The sequence below is a fragment of the Theropithecus gelada genome, chromosome 9 (assembly GCF_003255815.1).
Source record: "Theropithecus gelada isolate Dixy chromosome 9, Tgel_1.0, whole genome shotgun sequence".
Lineage (NCBI taxonomy): Eukaryota > Metazoa > Chordata > Mammalia > Primates > Cercopithecidae > Theropithecus > Theropithecus gelada.
Genome location: NC_037677.1, coordinates 33,207,914 through 33,231,781, shown reverse-complemented (window position 1 = coordinate 33,231,781; position 23,868 = coordinate 33,207,914). Strand labels below are relative to the sequence as shown.

The following is a 23,868-nucleotide window of genomic DNA, read 5'->3' as shown; positions in this document are numbered from 1 at the left end:
GTTCCTTACCTTCCTCCTTGTTCTGTGAACTCTCTTCTCTATAGGGGAAGGCCATGAATACCCCTTGCCTGTATGTTGAGAAGAAAGCAACCTCCAGGCTGAATGCAGACGGAAAAGGGTTCCCTCACTGCACAGGAAGCATGTATTTGAGATACACACTCCACCCCACTCAAAGACATTCTAGCTTAGAGCAATGTTGGCTACAGTTTGTTCTTTAATCGTTGCTTATCCTTTGAGTGGAGGTTACATTGTGTGTGATCATAGGAAGTGCCAGCCAGTTCTGCCTGAGAGCATTAGAGGAATTTCCCAGAAGGCATGACATTTCTTAAGTGATTTTCTTTTTTTTTTTTTTCAGAAAGACTCACAGCTTGTGAGCTTGAAACGTACCAACATTGCTCTTTCAAATATACATCAATTAAATATGCAGTTTGGTACTTTTCTAGCAAAAGTGACAGCATTTTATCAATTTAGCTCAGTTTCTGCCCCTCTGTAACTCTCTGGAACATGTCTGTAAGATGGTCAGCCAGAAGGAAAGAAACGGCAAATTAACCCATATGGAAGCTTGCATCTATTATTAATGGTACTGCAATTTCATCAATGGAAGGTATGAACTGCATACTCCTTGTTCTCAGTAGCAGGGAGTAAGACATTGAACAGTAAATTCCTATCCATCATTAATGGAAAATATTGCCCTGTATAGTGCCTGGAAGCTGTATGGTGATTCTCTGAACAGACACTGGCTGCTTTTCTCCTAGCCACCGTTTGAATTGCCTAGCTGATAGAAGCTTGGCTTCCAGAAGGGCACTATCAAGCAAAATCAATGGCCATGTTAGCCACACGTCCTAAGTTCTGTCCAAAAGTCTAAATCCATCATTTATGCCTTATGAGCCAATATATCTCAAACACCTGAGTTCCAGATAATTGCAGTGGCTTCCTATAAATTGGCCTACAATTCTGTCACCGTCTGACCTCTGATGTTGTTTTCACCTTGTCTTACATGTATACTATACCCTTCACAGATTTTTCCGTTGTTCCCCCAAATCACCTCCCCTCTCATCAGCCACTTCCTCTGAAAAGAAATAACCTAGGAAATACATGAATAGTTCCTAGAATTCGCAGAACAAAGCTACTATTTGTTGAATATGGGCTGTGCGCCAAACGCGTTTACAGGTATTTTTACCTGTGGTACCTAATTTATTTTGATGACAGTCTGTGAAATGTGCTTGGTTATTTTAATTTACAGATGACAGAAATGGAAGTCAAAGAAGGCTTTCAAGGGATATGGGGGAAATGATGACTTCAGAACGTCGTTTGAAGGAACAGTTTGAGGGCTTAGAAACATGTGATGTTCCTTTTCTTCAGTTCCCAGAGTGTGGGACTCAAGACCTAATTTTGCTCTTGGCCTTGCAGGAGTTTGCCCTCACTATTTTCTGTAGCTCTCATTCCTTTAATTTATAAACCCTTCATTTAGGAAATGTACTTAAAAAAAAATTTTTTTTTGAGACATAATCTCGCTCTGTTTCCCAGACTGGAGTATAGTGGCACGATCTCGGCTCAATGCAACCTCCGCCTCCTGGGTTCAAGCAATTCTTCCGCCTCAGCCTCCCAAGTAGCTAGGATTACAGGCACGCTCCACCATGCTCAGCAAATTTTCGCACTTTTAGTAGAGACAGGGTTTCACCATATTGGCCAGGCTGGTCTCAAACTCCTGGCCTTATGTGATCCTCCCACCTCAGCCTCCCAAAGTGCTGGGATTATAGGCATGAGCCACTGCACCTGGCCATTTAATTTTTTAATTTAAACAAATTTTTTAAAAGGAAATGTACTTTTAAAGGAAAGCACTGGAATTGGGGTTCTTGGTGTCACTGATAGACATTGGTGAACACTTAATTTGTGCTACAAATGAAAGCAAATCGAGGATAGCGAGGGCTTTGCTCTTTTTAGAGATAGCCGATTTCAATTTCAATGAATCACAGTCGCTTTCATGATGGCTGAGAATCTTTGCTTTTCAATATTTTTGAAGTGTGTTTCTGTGTGCCCTAGACAATCAAGCATTCAAAGTGAAGAGGTTCATTTATTTTTGTTATTTCATTATTCAACCTAAGTGTGCTCCTCGGTTGTTTTGGGGAGGGCCATATTCTATGAAGTCATGTGAGTCAGAGATCTTGTCTTTTGTATCTTTATGGCTGTAATTTCTGGCACACAATGGACCTTCAGCAGGAATTTGTTTGCTTGGGTAGTGGATGAACAGTAGAAAGATGAGTTGTGGCCAGGCGCGGTGGCTCACACCTGTAATCTAAGCACTTTGGGAGGCCGAGGCAGGCAGATCACCTGAGGTCAGGAGTTCAAGACCAGCCTGGCCAACATAGGGAAACCCCGTCTCTACTAAAAATACAGAAATTAGCCAGGCTTGGTGGCACATGCCTGTAGTCCCAGCTACTCGGGAGGCTAAGGCAGGAGAATCCCTTGAACCTGGGAGGCGGAGATGGAGGTTGTAGTGAGCTGAGATCGCACCACTGCACTCCAACCTGGGCAACAGAGCAGGACAGTCTCTCAAAAAGAAAAAAAAAAAAAAGGAGGAAAGATCAGTTGCTTCAGGATATTTAATTTAGCTAAAAAGTGACAAATGAAACAATACTGATACATGGTTAGTTTGGATGTAAGTTATTGATTCTGAATAATTTTTTAAAATTACAATTACTGTTGATTTAGCCAAGAATGCACAGCTATGACTAAGAGATACAATTAAGTTAAAGAAAAATGAACTAAATATCAAAGAATAATTCCAGTAGATAAGGTTAGGACTAACTCAGGCAGAGGACTCCCAGTGGAAGGGGTGGGAGGCAGTGAACACCACACATGTCACTTAGATCTGCAGTGGGGATAGATGCTGACGTCGGCAGGATCGTAAGTGAGATTGCATCTCTAGTTTTATTGATTTGCCTTCGTACATGGGTATATGTTCACAGCCTCCCACCCCTTACGGACAAGAGTTTATGTGTGTGTTAAATTTTCTGATTGTAGTTGTTTGTTTGTTTTTAGAAAAAAAAAATCCTCCTTTTAGAACATTTCTTGGTGGTACCATCAGAAATGTCCTCCTTAAGTGGAAAAGTCCAAACAGTTTTGGGCCTTGTAGAGCCAAGCAAACTGGGCCGCACCCTGACCCATGAACACTTGGCCATGACCTTTGACTGCTGTTACTGTCCACCTCCCCCGTGCCAGGAAGCTATTGCCAAAGAACCGATCATGATGAAAAATTTATATTGGATTCAGAAAAACGCCTATTCCCATAAAGAAAACCTTCAGTTGAATCAGGAGACAGAAGCCATAAAGGAAGAACTGTTATATTTTAAAGCTAATGGTGGAGGGGCTTTGGTGGAAAACACAACCACTGGGATTAGCCGAGACACACAGACGTTGAAGAGGCTTGCAGAAGAGACTGGCGTCCATATCATATCTGGAGCCGGGTTTTATGTGGATGCAACTCACTCCTCAGAGACCAGAGCCATGTCAGTGGAGCAGGTAAAAAACCTAAGTTCTTTGACAATATTTGTTCATAAATTCAGAACAGCCAGAACCTTGGAAATGCCCTGGGTTCAGAGGTAGCTGGGCATGCTACAGAAATTTGGTAGCTAGCCAAGACATCTGCCAATTGGGACCCCAATTAGTAATACTGTATTTCATAAAGAAAGTGCCAATTTTGCAAGCAAGCCTTGTGGTAAAGAAAAAAGAAAATAATAATAATAAGTGTCAAGAAAAGAGATCTCAATGCACTGGTCGTTGGAAAATCCAACATGGTAATAGTTAGATTTGTGTATATCGTATCTGTCCTCAGTATTGGCACCACAGTCTATTTGTAAACCTCACTTTTCCATCTTCAGTTATGCTACCTCGATTTCTTTCACCCAGGATTTTATAATAACCAGCAATGAAGATTCACTGTAGGGTGAAACTTGGCAGGCAGAGACTTGGCACATTTGTGAGTATGTTTCACTCTCCTTTCACAAAACAGGAGAGGTGGAAGAAAATTCATTCCCCTGTGTTTTGACATAATATGGTCTTAAACAAGAATGGGTAGAAGGAAGTAAATTGTTTAGGGATAAAAAGAATAAGCTGCAAAACTTTTTTTTGCACCTGTATGTGTTCTCTGCCTAAACACACATGTATCTATTTATACATATTTACACATATATGTATATATTCATATGTATCTTCCATTACCTGCATGACAAGCATAGGGTGTCAGCTCAGTCTTTGCAAAAGATCGCTTACTCTCTAGAATATTTTGTATTTCAAAATTTTATCCGCATTTTTTTCCAACCAGGACTTTATTTTTTTAAATATATTTATGCTATTTAAAGACTATGCTGATGATGAGTATTATACATTCTTCCAACCACTCTTCGTGGTAACTATGCATATGAACCAAAAAGTGCCATAGTAGTATAGCGTGCTGTGAATTTTCTATGCTGTCTATGATAAAAGACTGAATGAATAGGAGAGAATTAAAGCATTCCTTGAAGCCTTGTGCAGTGATGCGAGCCTGTAGTCCTAGCTACTTGGAAGCCTGAGATGGAAGGATCCCTTGATCTCAGGAGCTCAAGTCCAGCCTGAGTAACATGGTGAGACCTCTGCCTCTTTTAAAAAAAAAAAAACGAAGAAGAAGAAGAAAGAAAAAGAATGACTTGATACATGGGACATAGATTCGATTCATTGGCGGTCTTTCTATATTCAAGATGCTGCTCCCCAGGTTAAGTTATAGATTTCCTTCACTCTCAATGTACTCTCATTAAGTTACTTTGTCCCCCTCCAGCTTCCTAAAGCCATACGTTTCTTGTTAAATAATCACAGTGTAATATTATCTAATCCTGGATTTAGTGTAACTCGTTGATTTGTGATTTGGCCAGCAAAATGCTTTTTTCATTGATTGATAACTATTGAATACATTTTTAAAAGAATGAATGACTAAATAAATAAATTCATTCACATACTATGGTGGATCGATTTTGATAAATTTCACAACCTATAAAACATGTTCCTTCTCACTCTTCCTTAGCTTACAGATGTCCTTATGAATGAAATTCTCCATGGAGCTGATGGAACCAGTATTAAGTGTGGCGTTATTGGAGAAATTGGTTGTTCCTGGCCTTTGACTGAGAGTGAAAAAAAGGTTCTCCAGGCCACAGCTCATGCCCAGGCTCAGCTTGGTTGTCCTGTTATTATCCATCCTGGACGGAGCTCCAGGGCACCATTTCAGATTATCCGAATATTGCAAGAAGCAGGTGCAGACATCTCTAAAACAGTCATGTCACATCTGGATAGGTAAGCAGGCTATCTTACAAATAGATGCAAACTACCATATAATTAATACATGATCAAATTAAGAATCTACAGTAATCAGTCAATGTAATACTAATCACGTAGAGAAAACCACTAACTATATGGAAGCTAATATTTATAAAGTTTTACAACTGACATTAATAGAAGTCAGTGCTGCCATTTTTGTGTCTCTCTGTGTCAGATAGTATCCTAGGTATTTTGCCTAAGGTATTTTGCATAAGTCATTTTATTTAATTTATTCAATCCTTTATAACTCATAATAGGTGTCACCGTCTCCTTCATTTCTTTGTCTCATGGGATGATATCAAAGTAGCTGCCAATTCCACTTGCTCAGTGTTTACTAGTGGTTGGAGTAATAAAGCTGTCACAAATATAAAGGGAGGGAAAGTCAATGATTTCACCCAGAGAAGAAAACTACAAATACAAATGTTCACATTTGTGTCACTTGTGGTTTGAATCATCTGAATTTTGGAAAATGCAATTATAAAAAATAATAGTAATAAGCATAGCATGTGTTGGGTGGTATTATGTATTAGTTTCCTATTGCTGTTGTAACAAATTATAACAAACTGGGTGCCCCTAAACAACAGAAATTTAGTCTCTCAAATTTCTGGAGGCCAGAAGTATGAAACATTGTCGGGGCCTCGCTTCCTCCAAAGGCTGCAGGGAGAATCTTTCCTTGCTTCTTCCATAACCTGAGATTCAGCTGTTCAGTGGTTCGTGGCTGCATAACTACAGTTTTTGCCTCTGTCTTCGTATCGCCTTTTCCTCACTGTCTATGTCTTCTCCTCTGTTTGTTACGACAACAGTTGCCATTGGATTTATGGCCCATCCGGATAATCCAGAATGATCTCATCTCAGATCATTTACTTAATTATATCTGCAAAGACCTTTTCCCCAAATAATGTCACTTTCAGAGGTTCCGAGAGTTAGAATCTTGTTGGAGTTCACCATTTAATCCCTACATATTATTTTAGATGCATAGGGGACAGTAAAGCAAATGACTAAATGAAGAAATGCCAGCTGCTGTTAATTTTATGAACAAGTCTAACAGGGTTGCTAAGGCTACTCATTAGCCTTAAATTGAATTTATTACAGAATTAATACAGCACCAGTGAGACTAAAAATATATTACAGGTACTTCTATCTTGCCTATTGGAGTAAAGCCATATTCACATATTGATAAATCCTGATTATCAGACCGGACACATTGCTACTTAATAAACTAACAGTCCTACAAAATGTATTGATAAAATGCCTCTCCTTATGAGGCTGCAGTGAACCATGATCACACCACTACATTCCAGCCTAAGCAACAGAGCAAGACCCTGTTTCAAGGAAAAAAAAAAAATTCTTCTACTTAATAAAAAATATTGTAAAATCATGTACAGGAAATATAAACAGGTGTAGTTATAGCAGAACAGAGAAGTCAGCATTAATGGGGAAACTGAGGCACAATAGGATAAAGGCAATTCTCCTGGCAACCGGGTTGTTATCAAGATCCATACTTGGCTATCTTCAGGAATCTTCTGGTTGCACTGATAAGATAGAGGCGGGCTTCTGTAATGGTCACAGGGGCAATACGTCAGGCTGTGAAAACTAGACTCTTTGGACCCAGTGAGAACTTTAAATTCTGACTCTCATTGGTGTAAGATCTTGGACAGCTTAATTGAATTTAAAACAATGTATTTTATAATGTTGCCTTGTATGATATGGGATATATGTAGCACATTTATTCAGTAAGGATGATACTTTTTAAACATTGTGAAGTATGTCATACCTTCAAAAATGTATTACACTAATAATTTTAAATTTTATAAAATGTTTTAGATTCTTAAAAGCATTGCGTTCTGCAGTTATTATTACACAGTATAAGTGTTTTATGTGTCTATTAGAACATAATTGTTTATCATGTTCAAATATTCTGCATTTCTACTAATTTAAATATGTGTGTGTGTGTGTGTGTGTGTGTGTGTGTGTGTGTATATGGAGAGAGAGAGAGATTGAGAATGAGAGTCTCTCTCTCTGTTGCCCAGGCTGGAGTGCAGTGGCATGATTTTGGCTCACTGCAGCCTCCATCTCCCAAGTTCAAGTGATCCTCCCACCTCAGCCTCCCAAGAAGCTGGGACTACAGGCATGTGCCTCCACACCTGGCTAATTTTTATATTTTTTGTAGAGATGGGTTCTTTCCCTGTTTCCCAGGCTGGTCTCAAACTCCTGAGCTCAAGCAAGTCACTCACCTTGGCCTCCCAAAGTTCTGGGACTATAGGCATGAGCCATTGTACCTGGTCACAAATTTCTTTTAATTGCATGCTTGGCATTCCTTGGGATTCCTGAATGTAAGGATGTATCTTTCATTGTTTCCGAAAAGCCTCGGCCATTATCTCTTTAAATATTGTTTCACTCACATGTTGTTTATCATCTGTATCACAAACTCCAGTTTGGTATATGTAGGGCTTTCTTACCTGTACTCTGTATCTCTTAACATCTGTTTGATATTTCCATCCACATGCATCACTGAGCTGTAATGTCTTCAGTTCGATCTTCTTATTTACTACTTCTCTTTCCAACAGAATCAATCTGTTGCTTAGCCAATTTATTTGGTTTATAATATTGAGAACTGTACAGTTTTTTTCTGTTACCTACTAAGTTCTGGTTGGTTACTTTTCAAATCTGCTTGGTTAATTTTGATAATTTATTTTCCTTTCAACATGGTTTCAATTTAACCTTTAAAAAAATATTAAACATACAATGTATAACTTGTAATTGATAAATCTAATTTCTGCTGCCTTTTTTTACTCTGATGTAGTTTACTAGTTCTTCTGGCTGTCATTGGTATGAGGTTATTTCCTTATGTTTTAGAGTAGAATTTTTTGTTGTGAGATCAGACTTCTTAGAAATTATTATGAGTGTTAAGTTGATTTTCCCTTATCCTTGTTTTTTTTTTTGGTTATTTATTTTTTATTTCTGGTAGGCAGTTGTGGCACTACCTACGTGGGAAACTTTATACTAAATTTTTTAATTGTGGTAAAAGGTGCATAACATAAAATGTATTATCTTTTAAACATTTTGAAATGTACAGTTCAGTAATGTTGAATGTATTCACTCCCTATGGCCTGTGGCAAACGCCATTCTACTTTCTGTCTCTGTGAATTTGACTACTCTAGGTGCCTTATGTAGATGGAATCACATAACGCTTTTTGTGACTGTTTAAACTAAATTTTAGACTTGAGAGACTTAGACCCACACAGGTGCTATGAATTCTGACCCCTCAGCTCGGCAAGTGCAGGAGTGGGGCTATGGATTCTCAAGGGAGACTTTTTCTCAACTTACCTTCCTTTCACTAGAAGCCAAAACTGAGAAAGATATATACAGATACCCCTTGACTTATAATGGGTTATGTTCCAATAAAGCCATGGTAAGTCAAAAATATTGTAAGCTGAAAGTGCATTTAATATACCTAACCTACTGAACACCACAGCTTAATGTAGCCTACCTTAAACATGCTCAGAACACTTATATTAGTTCTGCAGAATCATCTAACGCAAAGACTATTTTGTAATAAGGTGTTGAACAGCTCATGTAATTTATTGAATACTGTACTGAAAGTGGAAAACAGAATGTTTCTCTGGGTACTTGAAGTACGGTTTCTAGTGAATGTGTATTGCATTCACGCCATTGTAAAGTCCAAAAAGCATTAAGGCAAACTAACCAGGGACCATCTGTAATCTCCAAAAACTGTTCGTGAACCGAGTTTTTACCTACTTCATCCTCAAGGGTGTGTTGCCTTCCATATAAAGGGAGTAGCCCTTTATATGTCTCCAGTCTGATCTCCCACTTGGTTCAAGTCCAAGCTCTGTCTTACTTGGCTCATTAATACCTTTTAGGCAAATGCTAGCTCTAGGTCTCTCCTTATTCCTCATTTTCTCAGTTCTCTTGTCTCTGTCCCCCGAGCAAGTAAGTGTTACTTTCCCACCAGCTAAACCAAGCATTTCAAAATAGGGGTTTTTTTTTTCCCCTCTCTTCAGTATAATGTAGTATTTTACATGCATTCTGCTGGAAAGGTTTTCTGTGAACATCTAGTCTGCCATACTGCTTGAAACTGGCTCAAGATGATTCGTAGAGAAGAATCTTTCTATCTCCATCTATTTACAGTTAGACATGTATGTAAGTTAGAAAATTATGCTTGGCACAAATAGAAAACAAGCTTTCATTGGAAAATGTGAAATAAACCTTTGCTTCTACCACAGTAGTATTTCTCTGCTCATAAAATCAAACAATATATAAATTGCAAATGTTTTCTTTATTGCCTAGTGATATACATATATGTATACACTACACCTATATATACACATATGTATATATTTATATAAACACACACACATATGTATTTTTTTTCTGTTAAACAGTAAAGATACATTACCAGATTTCCATTTGGCTGCAGTTTCAGTATATCTCTCTAGAATGACTCAGAACAGAATGGAAAGGTTGACCTGACATCAGACAAACTCAGAACATTCTAGAAAATTCTGAGACCATCGCTAGAGCAGCCATCCATTCCGTACCTATCTGATGGATTATTCAGGGTTCCAGTGCATGAAAAAGACATACATGAAAGTATGAGCATTTTGGTAGGGAGGCAGCTAGGGAACATGACTTTAGAAGAAGCAGTGCATTTGGAAAAACATACCGAATAAAGTAACAGAAAAAAATAATCAGGGAGGCAGATGCAGGCATCGTTAGCTCTTTGAAGTGGCTGTTCACAGCAAGACAGTGGCCATGCTGAAGTCTGACTGGGTCAGCCTCTCACAGACTCTCTGAGGTCTGCAGGGCTGTGCATACAATCTGAGCCGTACTGAAAGGCCAAGGACTTCAGCTTTCTGTAATGGGGACAAATCACAAAGGGCACGTATTTCATGCAACGAAATGCACAGAAGCCTCACAAAACAGACGCGCATCCCCAAAACAAGGCCCCATGGCTCATTTCATTTCCCCTATCATGCCTTTTCAGACATGAAAAACCAAAACAAGGCTCTGAAGCTACCCTGTGACTGGGAGATAATCAGGCAGTGGCTCTGCTTCAGAGCCCTCCAGAATGCTGGGACTCTCCAATGGGGCTCACCCTCAGTCTTACCTACCCATGACCAGTTTATTTTTCCCCTTTACAGTAGTATTTCCGTCATCTGAGTATACACAGTGAAATATTACAGTATGCCCCCAATCACACTGAAGCAGGTAAATATTTTTGAAGATGTACAGTCTTCATTAGGATTCATGCATTTTTGTGGGTGCACACACACACATACACACATTGCAACAACAACAACAAATTGCTACATGGCTATCCAAAAGGGGCATTTGGGACCCCGAGAGGGAAGAGTTAATGAATGGCCATCACCTTAGGAGACCTCTGAACTACATTGTTGTCATGTGACCATTGGTGACCTGCTTAAGGTCATTTACTAGGAGATAACAGCTTGACAAGATAAATCTGCTTCTGTGTCTAGGCCCTCCCCTAACCATCTGTTCCCTTTAAGAAACGTGGGCCTGTTGGCTGCTGTGAATTTAACCCTAGGGAACATTGCAGGGGACCGCCCTTGATGGTTACAGCCACCCAAAGTCAACATGTATTGGAAAAGAGCACCGGCACTTAAGGGTTCCTGCTTGATCTTAATCTATGAAGGCTTTCTGCCTTTCAATCATTTATTATAATTTTACTACCTGTTAAAACTCTACCCACATGTCCAGGTGACGTGTAATGATAGCACTGCCTTGGCCTCCGGTCTAATATAGGCTAGATGCAATTGAAAAAAAAAAACCCCACATATATCCTTTTTGCCATTCATCTTCAAGGAGATTTTATCCTTAATGGACTATTAGAGTAGCTGTAGGTACTTTTATGACAACAAAATTATTTACCAATGAAAGCTGAGTAAAACAGCCTGGCTGGCAGGTATTTGGGTAGCAACTAGTTACTGATTAAATTTTTTACCCCTCTAGAGGGGCAATAGACAGGTGCGGTGCCTGACTCTTTTTTCTGCTTGGTTATCTATTTAACAAGCCAAAGGGCTTTGATAGAAATCCAGGGCCTAGAGTTTGATTAAGGGCACAATGATAATTAAGTGAAGGAAAATAGCACATCACTGTCTGAAAAGTCCTGACTGAGGAAGGTAGAGGAATTGACCTAAGGGTTTCTGAAAGACAACAAGAGGGAAAGGTTTAGGGAACTGGCCAACAGCACATTTTATTCCATTTGTTTCTGATCATTTGTGCCAAACTGGCCAAACTCTTGGAAAGATATAATTTTGATATTTTTTTTCATGCTCTTAATTAGGTGAAATAAGAGAGTGGGATATCACATCATTCATTCATTCCACAAATATTTGCGTGTCTAGTTACCATATACCAGACGCTGGGCTGTAGCCTGAAGAACAGCCCACTCTCTGTCTTCAAAGTCATTATTTAATTATAATTATGGTGATTGTTAACCTTAAGGTTTTCTGTGAAAAGCCACAAAAAATAATTATGTGGTTTCCTTGGAACTTACACAATTTAATCCCTGTGAATATTCGTGAATTAATGGGAAGTCATTCAAAAACAATTCCAAGCAAATGTTTGACAAACTGAAATTGAGCAAAACATCTTGATATAGTTAAGTAGTACAGTGGTGTTTAAGAACAATTGGAATGCTATGTGCATGTATTTGTTTGTAACAACTAAAATCCTGTGAATATGGCACTGAGTTTCTTTTATTCTCAGAAACATTTTTTTTTTTAAATTTTTGAGAATAAAAGAGACAGGGACTTGCTGTTTCCCAAATTAATTTTGAACTCCTGCCTCAAGCGATCCTCCTGCCTCGGCCTCCCAGAATGCTGGGGTTACAGGCGTGAGCCACTGAGCCGACCAGAAAAATGATTTTTAACCCTAAAGTGTTATGCAAATTTTCCCCACCCCTGCCCTAATTATTGCTTACTATGTATTTTCTCTCAACATGTAGAACCTATGGAAGGAAGAAAGGGAAAGGGGGAGGGAGGGAGGCAGAAAGGAAGGAAGGGGAGGGAGGGAGAAAGAAAGGAGAGAAAGAAGGAAAAAAAGGAGAGAGAGAGAAATCCAGGCAAACATTTGATAAAGTGAAATGCACCAGAATTCTTTATATTCATAAATAGTGCCAAATAAAATGCAATAAAGTTATGGTGATAATTAATAATTAATTGTGGAGTATCCCAAATTATACTATTTTGGGCAGACCTGCCTTCCAGGTGAAAGAGAAGCGCTGGCCATGTGTTCTATGCAGTACATTCTACCCACCAAAGCCTTCCACTAGTAATTTTTTTCTAAAGCAATTTTTCATGACTCTGACACCATTCCCATGAAATGTGACATTTTAACAAATAGGATTGCCATGTCTATGAGATTTATCTTCACTCTCCTCAATACCATCATTCCCTGAACCGTGTATCGCCTTGCATGAAAAACGCAGCCTCTTTTGTGCTATGTGGTAGCTGAAGAGTTCATATGGTGAAAAGCTCTTCCTGGGATGTATAAACTGTGAAATGCATTCTAAAATAAAGTTTTAATTACACTTTGTAATTTGGAGCCAACTTCTGGGTTTAGTCTAATTTAAACAAGGGTTTTTCTCTCTTGCAGCCATCTGTTCCTTTTGCTTAAGCCTACACTTAAGTCATAATATTGAAAGGGTGACGTCATTCCTTCCTATGATGTCATTAAACATTTCTTTAGCGACCCAAGCAGTCAGAGAACTGAATGAAATGGTGGGGGGAGATGCTTGTTAAAATGTAGATAATAGCAAACTGAATTTTTAAATTATATTTCATTCCCAGTTATTCTCCAATATCAAAAATATTGTTCAATAAATGTCATGCCTTCATGCAAAAAGAATCCCATAAAAAATAAATCTTTAAAATACCTACATATTTGGGCATAAACTAGTATATTAATGCAAACGTACTCATTTATGGCTTAAGTCTGGATCAAACTAAAATTCTTGGCAAATTGTTAGTGGAAGTAGCAAATTATATGTTTTTAATCATAGGCAATGTTTAGACCACACATTAAAAACTTACATCATCTCTATTTACTTTCTATTTTTGACATTTAGATTTAGTTTTAATTAATTGAGATCAGTTAAATTCCATCAATTAAGAATTTCTCAGATCTGGTAGTTGCCGTGGAGCTGTCATTAGCAGTGTAAGGTAGACATGAATAATGTTTTAAATTCTGTTAATATCAAATCAGAGTATAGTAAATTAGGTTATAATCACTCGATTATGGTAATTTGCTTTTTTTAAATATTGCATTATAAACATTTTAACGTTAATTTTAGGTTATTAAGTATATAATTCTAGTTGAGTTTAGTAATTATTTTAAGTAGTTGTTGAAAAACTTTAAAAACATAAGAATTCCACATAGTTGTGCAAATATTCATTGGTTCTAAATTGATAAACTCAAGGGGGAGGAGGACAAAGATTTTTTGGAATTACTTTTTTTTTTTTTTTTCCCTGAGACGATGTCTTGCTCTCTTATCCAGGCTGGCGTGCAGTGGTGCGATCTCAGCTCGCTGCAACCTCCACTTCCCAGGTTCAAGTGATTCTCATGCCCCAGCCTCATAAGTAGCTGAGATTACAAGCATGCACTACCACGCTCAGCCAATTTTGTATTTTTAGTAGAGACGAGGTTTTGCCATGTTGGCCAGGCTGGTCTCAAACTCTCGACCTCAAGTGATCCATCCGTCTCAGCCTCCCAAAGTGCTGGGATTACAGGTGTGAGCCCATCGTGCCCGGCCTGGAATTACTTTTTTGGGAAACAGTTTTTAATGATCAGTCATTGAAATTCAACAATGTTTTCAATAAATCAGTTGTATATATAAGAATTTTATTGTTATTTTATTTGTATGCCAGTTTTTTAAACATAGTTGATCAAGTTTCTAAGTTTTATCAGGGAATGCAATTTATGATTCTTCAGATGTCAGTGCCTGAGCTAGCTCCACGACCCCACATAGAGCTGCCCTCACAGGCCCACCACTTGCCCAAGGAATTCACAGAATCAAATGGCTGATGAGTTACAATCAAATCAAAGCTCAGCACAATGGAAAGGGCATAGATTAGGAGCTGGAATACCTGCATTGTTGATCACTTTAAAGAAGACCCATGTTTTAGTTTCTTTATTCGTGCAATGACATTAATATGTGACATAACTATTTCACCAGTCTATTGTGAATTTCACAACCTGCTCCTTGATCTTGTTATTTAATGGTGCCAACATCTAATCAGTTGCCCAAGCAAGACAGGCTTGTGATTCTCCTCCTGCATGGCTGTCCCTGTGGTGCCTATGCCTCATCCTTCACTCTTGCTGCTGTACTACATAGTCTGGCTAATAACAGTGCTATTTACCCACCTGTTAGCCTAAAGACCTCCAAATACAAACTCTCCTATCCACTCCTCTGGTGTTCTCTAATTCAGCCCCTCATTTATCATTTGAATTATTGTAAGTCTCCAAACACGAATCCCTCCCTTGGTTTTGGTCCCAGATCTAGCCTCCACAATCCACCAGATCTTTCCAAAGGCAAATCTAATTATATCCCTGATCCTGACTTAAAACCCTCCAATGGGTCACCTTTGCCTCAGGCAAAGGTCTTGGTCTTCTGGTTCCCTCACCTCCCTCCAGCTTCTCTCTCGTTATTCCTAGTATGCACACAGTCTCCGGGCCAAAGCCACACTGACCATGTCTTTGAGTGCCCTGTATTGGTTGTCCTTATATGCATCTCACGCATGCTATTCTCTCTGCTATGAATGTTCTATTTCCCCTTATCTACTAGGCAGAATCTTTCTTCAAAATGCAATTCACCAGGGGTTTTCTCCTCTATGAAGCTTTTCCAGAACCAGCCAAGCACTGTTTGATAGCTCCTTTTTGCCAACCTAGTTCCTAGTAGCACTTTTACCATGACACTTGGTAAATTCTGTACAGCAAGTATTTGTTTCCGTGTCTGTTTTCCGTAGTAGATACTGAACTGCTTCCAAGACGGGACTGGTGTTATTTGTGTTTGTTTTCCCAGCTCATGGCTGATTGCAAGTAACAATTTCTTATTAAATGGAGGGATGGATAGATGGATGGATGATTCCCCTCTCTTCTCCCCTCCTGTCTGATAAACTACACCCTTATATTCAGGAGCAGCAAGCTCCCTTTTTGCCTCTCAGCCGGTAGTTCTCTGGATTTTTTTTTTTTTTTTTTTTGAGACAAAATCTCACACCGTCGCCCAGGCTAGAGTGCAGTAGCGTGATCTTGGCTCACTGCAGCCTCCTGGGTTCCAGCAATTCTCCTACCTCAGCCTCCCAAGTAGCTGGGATTACAGGCACCTGCCACCACGCCTGGCTAATTTTTGTATTTTTAGTAGAGACAAGGTCTCACCATGTTGGCCAGGCTGGTCTCAAACTCCTAACCTCAGGTGATCCACTCGCCTTGGCCCCCGAAGTGCTGGGATTATAGGCATAAGCCATATGCCCAGCCTCTCTGGATTGTTCATCTGGAACCCTACCAACATTTGTCTAAATAGTGTCCTTTAAGGCTTAACTCAAATGAATCAAAGTGAATCAAATGAAAAAAATTAATTGCCTCATTCTTCTTTTGTAATACTTTGTATTTATTTGTACTTAAATGTTTGTAACATATTTAACTATAATTATTGGCTTAAATATCTACCTTCTGTGGACTTTAAGTTCCTTGAGACAGCATCTTAAATTTCTTACTCGTGTCTATATTCCTAACACAGAGAATAGCACAAGATAGCTGATAGTAGATGTTCACTGAATTAATTTATGGAGGTGTGTTTCAATGCGTGAAATGAAATAATGTACCTGAGAGTTATTTGAAACTGTAAAGCCCAAGACAAATGGTAGGTGCTTTCGTTATCTTGATCCTACCCACGGATCAAATTCTTTCCTCTGCTCCTTAGTTCTTTCTACCTAGGGAGTCCACAGACCCTTGTCTAAATTATCACTTCATGCAGACTTCCTTTCTCCCACACGGAGTATATTTTGACATTAAACTAAACCCCTCAGCATATGGATAAGATCTAGAATATAAAAGGGGGTTGAAAATAGAATCACCTGTCTTGCATTATAGTACCAGCCTTAAGAAACTGGGTAACTGATCACTGTATTCTGAAAATAAAGAGCCAAATCACTTTGGACACTTTTTTTTTTTTTTTTTTTAAGCTGATGGCAATATATTTTCCCTAAATTTATGCCAGTTTTTATATACAGAAAAGTTACTTATTAGTTGAACAAAAGTATAAAATATGCAGCAGAAGAAATGATATCATATGAATGACATGAACAAGTACTTGATACAAAAATCTCATCTTCCTTCTGGGAAATCCCAGGATTTTTTTTTTTTTTTTTTTTGAGACGGAGTCTCGCTGTGTCGCCCAGGCTGGAGTGCGGTGGCGCGATCTCGGCTCACTGCAAGCTCCGCCTCCCGGGTTCACGCCATTCTCCCGCCTCAGCCTCCGAGTAGCTGGGACTACAGGCGCCCGCCACCTCGCCCGGCTAGTTTTTTGTATTTTTAGTAGAGACGGGGTTTCACCATGTTAGCCAGGATGGTCTCGATTTCCTGACCTCGTGATCCACCCGCCTCGGCCTCCCAAAGTGCTGGGATTACAGGCTTGAGCCACCGCGCCCGGCCCCAGGATATTTTGTAAATGACATTGCAATCATTTCATCCACCTTGAAGATGGAACGTTTCTTCAGTGTGAAATGCAGTAGCTCTTCTGTGCGTCACAATCACTTCACTAACTCTTCAGGGGAAGAAGCGAAAACTACCTACCTTAAAAGCTGGGAAAGATTGGAGTAAGAAACAATAGAATCATTCATGGATGGCCGGGCGCGGTGTCTCACACCTGTAATCCCAGCAGTTTGGGAGGCCGAGGCAGGCAAATCAGCTGCCGGATCAGCTGAGGTCAGGAGTTTGAGAGCAGCCTGGCCAACATGATGGAACCCCGCCTCTCCTAAAAATACAAAATTAACTGGGTGTGGTTGGGGGCGCCTGGAGTCCCAGCTACTCGGGAGGCTGAGGCAGGAGAATCCCTTGAACCCAGGAGGTGGAAGCTGCAGTGAGCCAAGATCGCGCCACTGCACTCCAGCCTGTGCGACAGAGCGAGACTCCGTCTCAAAAAAATAAAATAAAATAAAATGAAAAACAACTCTCAAGAATTATTCATGGATATGGAATGCAGAATGAAGAAAACTGGCTGAGGTTAGCACCTCCACTCTTCCAAGATGTGCTGTGAGATCACTGGTGACTAGGAGGGGCAGGACGTCTGTTTAACCCTCATCTGCTAGACGGCACACAGAGTTCATTTCCCCGTGGTAGCATACTGACATTTGGGGTCAATCCTCTCCAAGTGAAAAAGAAATTCACTTGCATAAATGCAACTTCAGTAGCACTTTGGCAGTCCCTGGAAGCCATCCAGCTGAATGTCAATTTCACATAGGTAAGTCACCTTGTTAGACCAAGTACAAGGTGCTGGTTCCTAGATGTCATTGTGATGGTGAGTGTGTCTCCAGAGTGTGAGTGCCTTGGAGGAGGAAGGGAGCTGCCTGGTGCCTGGGGCATTCACACCCCAGAGGGGCAGCCTGGTCTAAGAACAGGCCTCTGAACACAAAAGCAGTTTGGGTTTTTTTGAAGCTCTTTCAATTTGAGACCTGAGTTTATCTTTTCTGAGACTTAAAGTCCTCATCTGTAAGATGGGGACAGTCACACCTTCCTGATAGAGCTTCTGTAAGGATTAAACAAGCTGGGGCGATATTAAATACCTGATGCCTATCAGGTGTTGATTTTCTTATTTCCCATCCCACCCCTCAGTAATATCTCATACCACATTCTACTTATTTACAGAAATTTCCTTTGAAAAATATGTGTGATCACACACTATTTTCTTCCCCTGGACTTTGCAATCAGTTTGCTTTGTCAGTAAGAATAATTTAAATGAATTCATCCCCTTTATTTTTATTTTATTTATTTATTTATTTATTTATTTATTTATTTATTTGGAGTTGTGTCTCGCTTGCTCTGTCACCTAGGCTAGAGTGCAGTGGCTTGATCATGACTCACTGTAGCCTCGACTTCCCGAGCTCCAACAATCCTCCCACCTCAGTCTCCCAAGTAGCTGGGACCATGGGCGTGCACCACCCTCACCTGGCTGATGTGTGTATTTTTGTTAGAAATCGGGTTTTGCCATGTTGCCCAGGCTGCTCTGGAATTCCTGAGCTCAAGTGACCCTGCCACCTCGGCCTCCCAAAGTGCTGGGATTACAGGCATGAGCCACTGTGCGCAGCTGAATTCATTTCTTAATTGCCTTCACATTAATATTTAGTTACCCACAGGTGGTCATATCAATAAATGTCAGTTAAAAAATCAGAAAAAAAAAACAACTGTATATATATGTATGTATGTCTTGGTTTTTTAATGACAGCAAATTTCTCTTCCCCTCTTTTTCTTTCTATTTTTTTATTTTTGTTGTAGACACAGGGTCTCTCTGTGTTTGGTCTCAAACTCCTGGGCTCAAGCAACCCTCCCAGAGGCTCGGCCTCCCAAAGTGCTGGGATTACAGGCATGAGCCACTCACTGCATCTGGCCTTGCCCCTCTTTTTCAACTGCATTTTCCTGATGCCTAAAATATCAGCCTAATTGCTTCCTTTCTGAAGCAATCTCCCCTTGCATGTGACCGTGACATTTTTAAGAATGTTTTTACAGAGGAAACAGCTTCCCCAAAGTCACACCCCTTTACATAAGATTTTCAACAGGATAAGAATTCACAGGAATTCCTTTTTTTTTTTTTTTTTTTTTTTTTTTTTTTTTGAGACAAGGTCTCACTCTGTCCCGGGCTGGAGTGTAGCAGTGCGACCATAGCTCACTGCAGCCTCGAACTCCTGGGTTCAAATGATCCTCCCACCTCAGCCTCCTGAGCAACTGGAACCACAGGCACACACCACCATGCCCTGCTAATTTTTAAAGTTTGTTGTAGAGACAGGGTCTTGCTTTGTTTCCAAGGCTAGTCTCAAACTCCTGGGCTCAAGGGATCCTTCCACCTTGGCTTCCCAAAGTGCTGGGATTACAGGAGTGAGCCAGGGTGCCCCGCCAGGAGTTACTTTTGAAACTTACATGTGTGGATGAATCTTATGGAACAGTGTTAGTCTTCCCCTAGAAAGACATCTCTGCTTATGGTGAGATTCTTCAGTTAACGTTTACAACATAGGTAACATTTATATTTCACTGCATTTGGAGAATTGGGTCCCTACAGTCCCCATTCCTCTTTTATTTTTTATTTGTTTATATTTCATTTTTTAGAGGCAGGGGCTCACTCTGTCACCCAAACTGGAGTGTAGTTGTGTCATCATAGGTCACTGCAGCCTTGAACTCCTGGGCTCAAGCAATCCTCCCTACTCAGCCTTCCAAATAGCTGGGACCACAGGCATGAGCCACCATGCCTGCCACCTCCCCATTCCTCTTTTATTTTATTTTATTTTATTTTATTTTTATTTTTTGAGACAGAGTCTCACTCTGTCACCCAAGCTGGAGTGCAGTGGCATGATCTCGGCTCACTGCAACCTCTGCCTTCCAGGTTCAAGCGATTCTCCTGCCTCATCCTCCTGAGCAGCTGGGACTGCAGGCACGTGGCACCACACCAGCGAATTTTTGCATTTTCGGTACAGTCAGGGTTTCACCATATTGGCCAGGCTGGTTTCAAACTCCTGACCTCAAGCGATCCACCTGCCTCAGCCTCTCAAAGTGCTGGAATTACAGGTGTGAGCCACCACGCTCAGCCCCATTCCTCTTCTAGATGAGGCTTTTGCAAGACCACATGGAGAGAGATCACATAATGCCTCACGAGCCACTGTAAGGCCTTGGCTTTTACTTTTGAGGGAAATAGAAAGCCATTGGTGGGTTCTGAGCAGAAGAGAAACCTAGTCTGACTTAGGTGTGGAGTTGGCACTTTAATCGCAGTATGTAGAATAGACTGTAATAGAGCCAAGGTGAAAGCTGAGAGAACAATTTGGTATCTATGGCAGCGATCCTGCAAGAGACCAGGATGATTTGGGTCTGGAGGGTAGTATGGGAGGTGATGGTAGGTCTGGATTCTGGTTGTATTTTGAAGACTGAGCCCAATGCTATCCTAATAGGTTAAACATAGAATGTCAGAGGGAAAAAGCAGTCAAGAATGATCGAGGTTTTTGGCCTGAGCAACTAGAATGGAGTTGTTGTCAACAGAGATAGGGAAGGGTGTTGGAGCAGCCAGTTTGGGGGGGTAGAAGAAAGGTCCAGTTTGGGACATGCTAAGGTTGAAGTCACTATTAGGCATCCAAGTAGAGATGGCAAGCGGGCAGTTGCATTTCAGGTCTGGCTTCAGGAGGGAGGTCTGATCTGGTGATGGAAGTTGCCTCTGTGTCCCTTAATATTTGAAATATTCATTTCTTTTTTGTTGTTGTTGTTGTTGTTGTTGTTGAGATGGAGTCTCCCTCTGTTGCCCAGGCTGGAGTGCAGTAGTGTGATCTTGGCTCACTGCAACCTCCACCTCCCAGGTTGAAGCAATTCTCTTACCTCAGCCTCCCGAGTAGCTGGGACTACAGGCACAAGCCACCATGCTTGGCTAATTTTTGTATTTTTAGTAGAGATAGGGTTTCACCATGTTGGCCAGGCTGATCTTGAACTCATGACCTCAAGTGATCCGCCCACCTTGGCCTCCCAGTGTGCTGGGATTACAGGCGTGAGCCCCCATACCCCGCCAATATTTGTAATATTCATTTCTTAATTGACTTCACACTAGTGTTTAATTATCCGGAGGGGGTCATATCACTATATGTCAGTTTAAAAAAATGAATAACTACATACACACCCACACACACACACACACCCCATAGTAAGAAAGTAAGCAGTTGTCATGATTCCCATAGTTCCTTTCTCTTTGATCATGTCATTCAAATTGTCTGAAATAACGGTAAAGATTTAATCCTGCTTATTATATATAGTTACCCTCTGACTTAGCAATTAAAAATCTCCACAAGTGAATCCCTTCTTCCCTTTCTGGGATTTTCACTTTCTTTCCCCCATACTACCCTTTGATGGTAAATTCTCCATTTTCCAAGTGCAGTTCAAGGGTACCATGGGGAAGAAATCAAATTTCAAATTAAAAACGAAAGCACACTCTGTGCACATTCAGTCATTGTAATTCTGGAAAATTTCCTTTGAGTAAAAAACAGTATTTAGCAATAGGAGAAACTCCACAGTACGGTGGTTTAGAGAGTAAGTTCTAACTTTGAGATGAATTTAAATTCTAGCACATCACCTTGAGTGAGTAGCTAATCGCTCAAGTCCCAGTTTCTCGGTCTTTAAAATTGAGACCTGCTGGGATTATGGAGAGTATTAAATGAGATAATACATGTAATGCACTTCACACAATGTCAGACACATAGTAAGTTGTCATAATTGTCAACAAGATGATAATGATGCTGAGTGACTTTACTTTTTATTTTCAGCTGGAGCTGAGGCTAAAGATTTTTCTAAGGCTTTACATTTACCATGGACTTTTCACTAAGTATATGCCTCAATATAGCACTGAAAATTTAGAAAAGTGATTCTGAAGGCATTGGGCCAAAGGAAACAAAAAGACATTAGGAGCAGAAACAAGAGTATGATCCAACCTGTAATTGGTGGCTCCATTTCCCTCCTGACTCCTCCCCTCCCCCAGTACCCTGCCCATATTGGATAATTAACACACTAAATTTACTCAAAAGGAAAAAATACTAAACTTACCTCTTCCCGCTTACGTTACTTTAATTGTGTATATTTTGTTTTTTTCAAGTATGGTTCTTTGGGGAAAACAGAATATGTTTTCTATAGAAAAACACATATTCTTTCAGCCTAGTAATTTTGGAAGCAAAAGATGGTCTCCATGGTAAGAAGATGGAAAATGAGTAGTATTAATAGAAGATAGCACAGAACTAATGTACATCTTATAGTATAAAGGAAAGATGTTTTAGCCTCCCTGCCTAAAGCAACATCGTGAACTCTAAGTTCTGCTAAATTGGTGAATAAAATGAAAAGGAGCCAGCCAGGGGATGATAGCTCAGAATGAAAGTCAATAGTCAACTCCCATAAATCTCACAGGAAAGGCGACACCTCCCGCGCCCATGGTACACAGAGGTTTAACTGGTTCTCCTGTGGTTTTTAAGGAAAGCTTTGACTGGGCGTGGGGGCTCACGACTGTAATCCCAAGACTTTGGGAGGCCAAGACAGGTGGATCACCTGAGGTCAGGAGTTTGAGACCAGCCTGGCCAACATGGCGAAACCCTGTCTTTACTAAAAATACAAAAATTAGCCGGGAGTGGTGGCACACGCCTGTAGTCCCAGCTACACGGGAGGCTGAAGCAGGAGAATCACTTGGACCTGGGAGGTGGAGGTTGCAGTGAGCTGAGATCATGCCACTACACTCCAGCCTGGGTGACAGAGGGAGACTCCGCCTCAAAAAAAAAAAAAAAAAAAAAAGCTTTGAAAATTCTTCTGACCTCTTAGAAGTAGATTCATAAACACATAATAGTGCTTTTTTTCTCTTTTTCTCTTTTCTTTCTTTCTTTTTTTTTTTTTTTTATTTTGTATTTTTAGTAGAGATGGGTTTTCACCATGTTGGCCAGGCTGGTCTCAAACTCCTGGCCTCAAATGATCCACCCACTTTGGCCTCTCAGAGCGCTAGGATAACAGGCATGAGCCACCATGCCCAGCCAGATATTAGTGCTTTTTGTTTTTCGAGATGGAGTCTTGCTCTGTCACCCAGGCTGGAATGCAGTGGCACAATCTCAGCTCACTGCAACCTCCACCTTCCGGTTTCAAGCGATTCTCATGCCTCAGCCTCCCAGGTGGCTGGGATTACAGGTGCCTGCCACCACCCCCAGCTAATTTTTGTTTTGTTTTTGTTTTTTGAGACGGAGTCTCACTCTGTTGCCCAGGCTGGATTGCAATGGTGTAATCTCAGCTCACTGCAACCTCCGTCTCCTGGGTTCAAGCAGTTCTCCTGCCTCAGCCTCCCAAGTAACTGGGATTACAGGCACCCACCACTATGCCCGGCTTAATTTTTAGTATTTTTAGTAGAGACGAGGTTTCACCATGTTGGCCAAGCTGGTCTTGAACTCCTGACCTCAGGTGATCCACCCACCTCGGCCTCCCAAAATGCTGGGATTACAGGTGTGAGCCACCACACCTGGCCATTTTTGTCTTTTTAGTAGAGATGTGGTTTTACCATGTTGGCTAGACTTATCTGGAACACCTGACCTCAAGTGATCCACCCACCTTGGCCTCACAAAGTGCTGGGATTGAGCCACCACGCCCTGCCACAAAATAGTGCTTTAATCCTCACATCGTGGAGTTGCCAAAGTAATAGAAATATCAGCATGAATTAAAAGCCAGTAAGACAATGACTGTCTAATGTTCTCAACTCATCTCCAGACCAATTTCGGATCC

At 40.6% G+C, this 23,868-nt stretch overlaps 1 protein-coding gene across 3 annotated transcripts in view; it reads left to right on the top strand.

Moving 5' to 3' along the window:
• The window catches only part of PTER (phosphotriesterase related), a 77,198-nt gene that overhangs the window by 43,302 nt on the left and 10,028 nt on the right, over positions 1-23,868 (top strand). For 2 of the 3 annotated variants that reach the window (XM_025397643.1, XM_025397642.1), the window contains 2 exons: positions 3,043-3,522; positions 5,057-5,322. In XM_025397643.1, the coding sequence (XP_025253428.1) occupies positions 3,091-3,522; positions 5,057-5,322 (698 nt within the window). In that variant the 5' untranslated portion in view covers positions 3,043-3,090. The remainder of the gene's footprint in view (positions 1-3,042; positions 3,523-5,056; positions 5,323-23,868) is intronic. The other variant, XM_025397644.1, reaches the window with a different exon arrangement.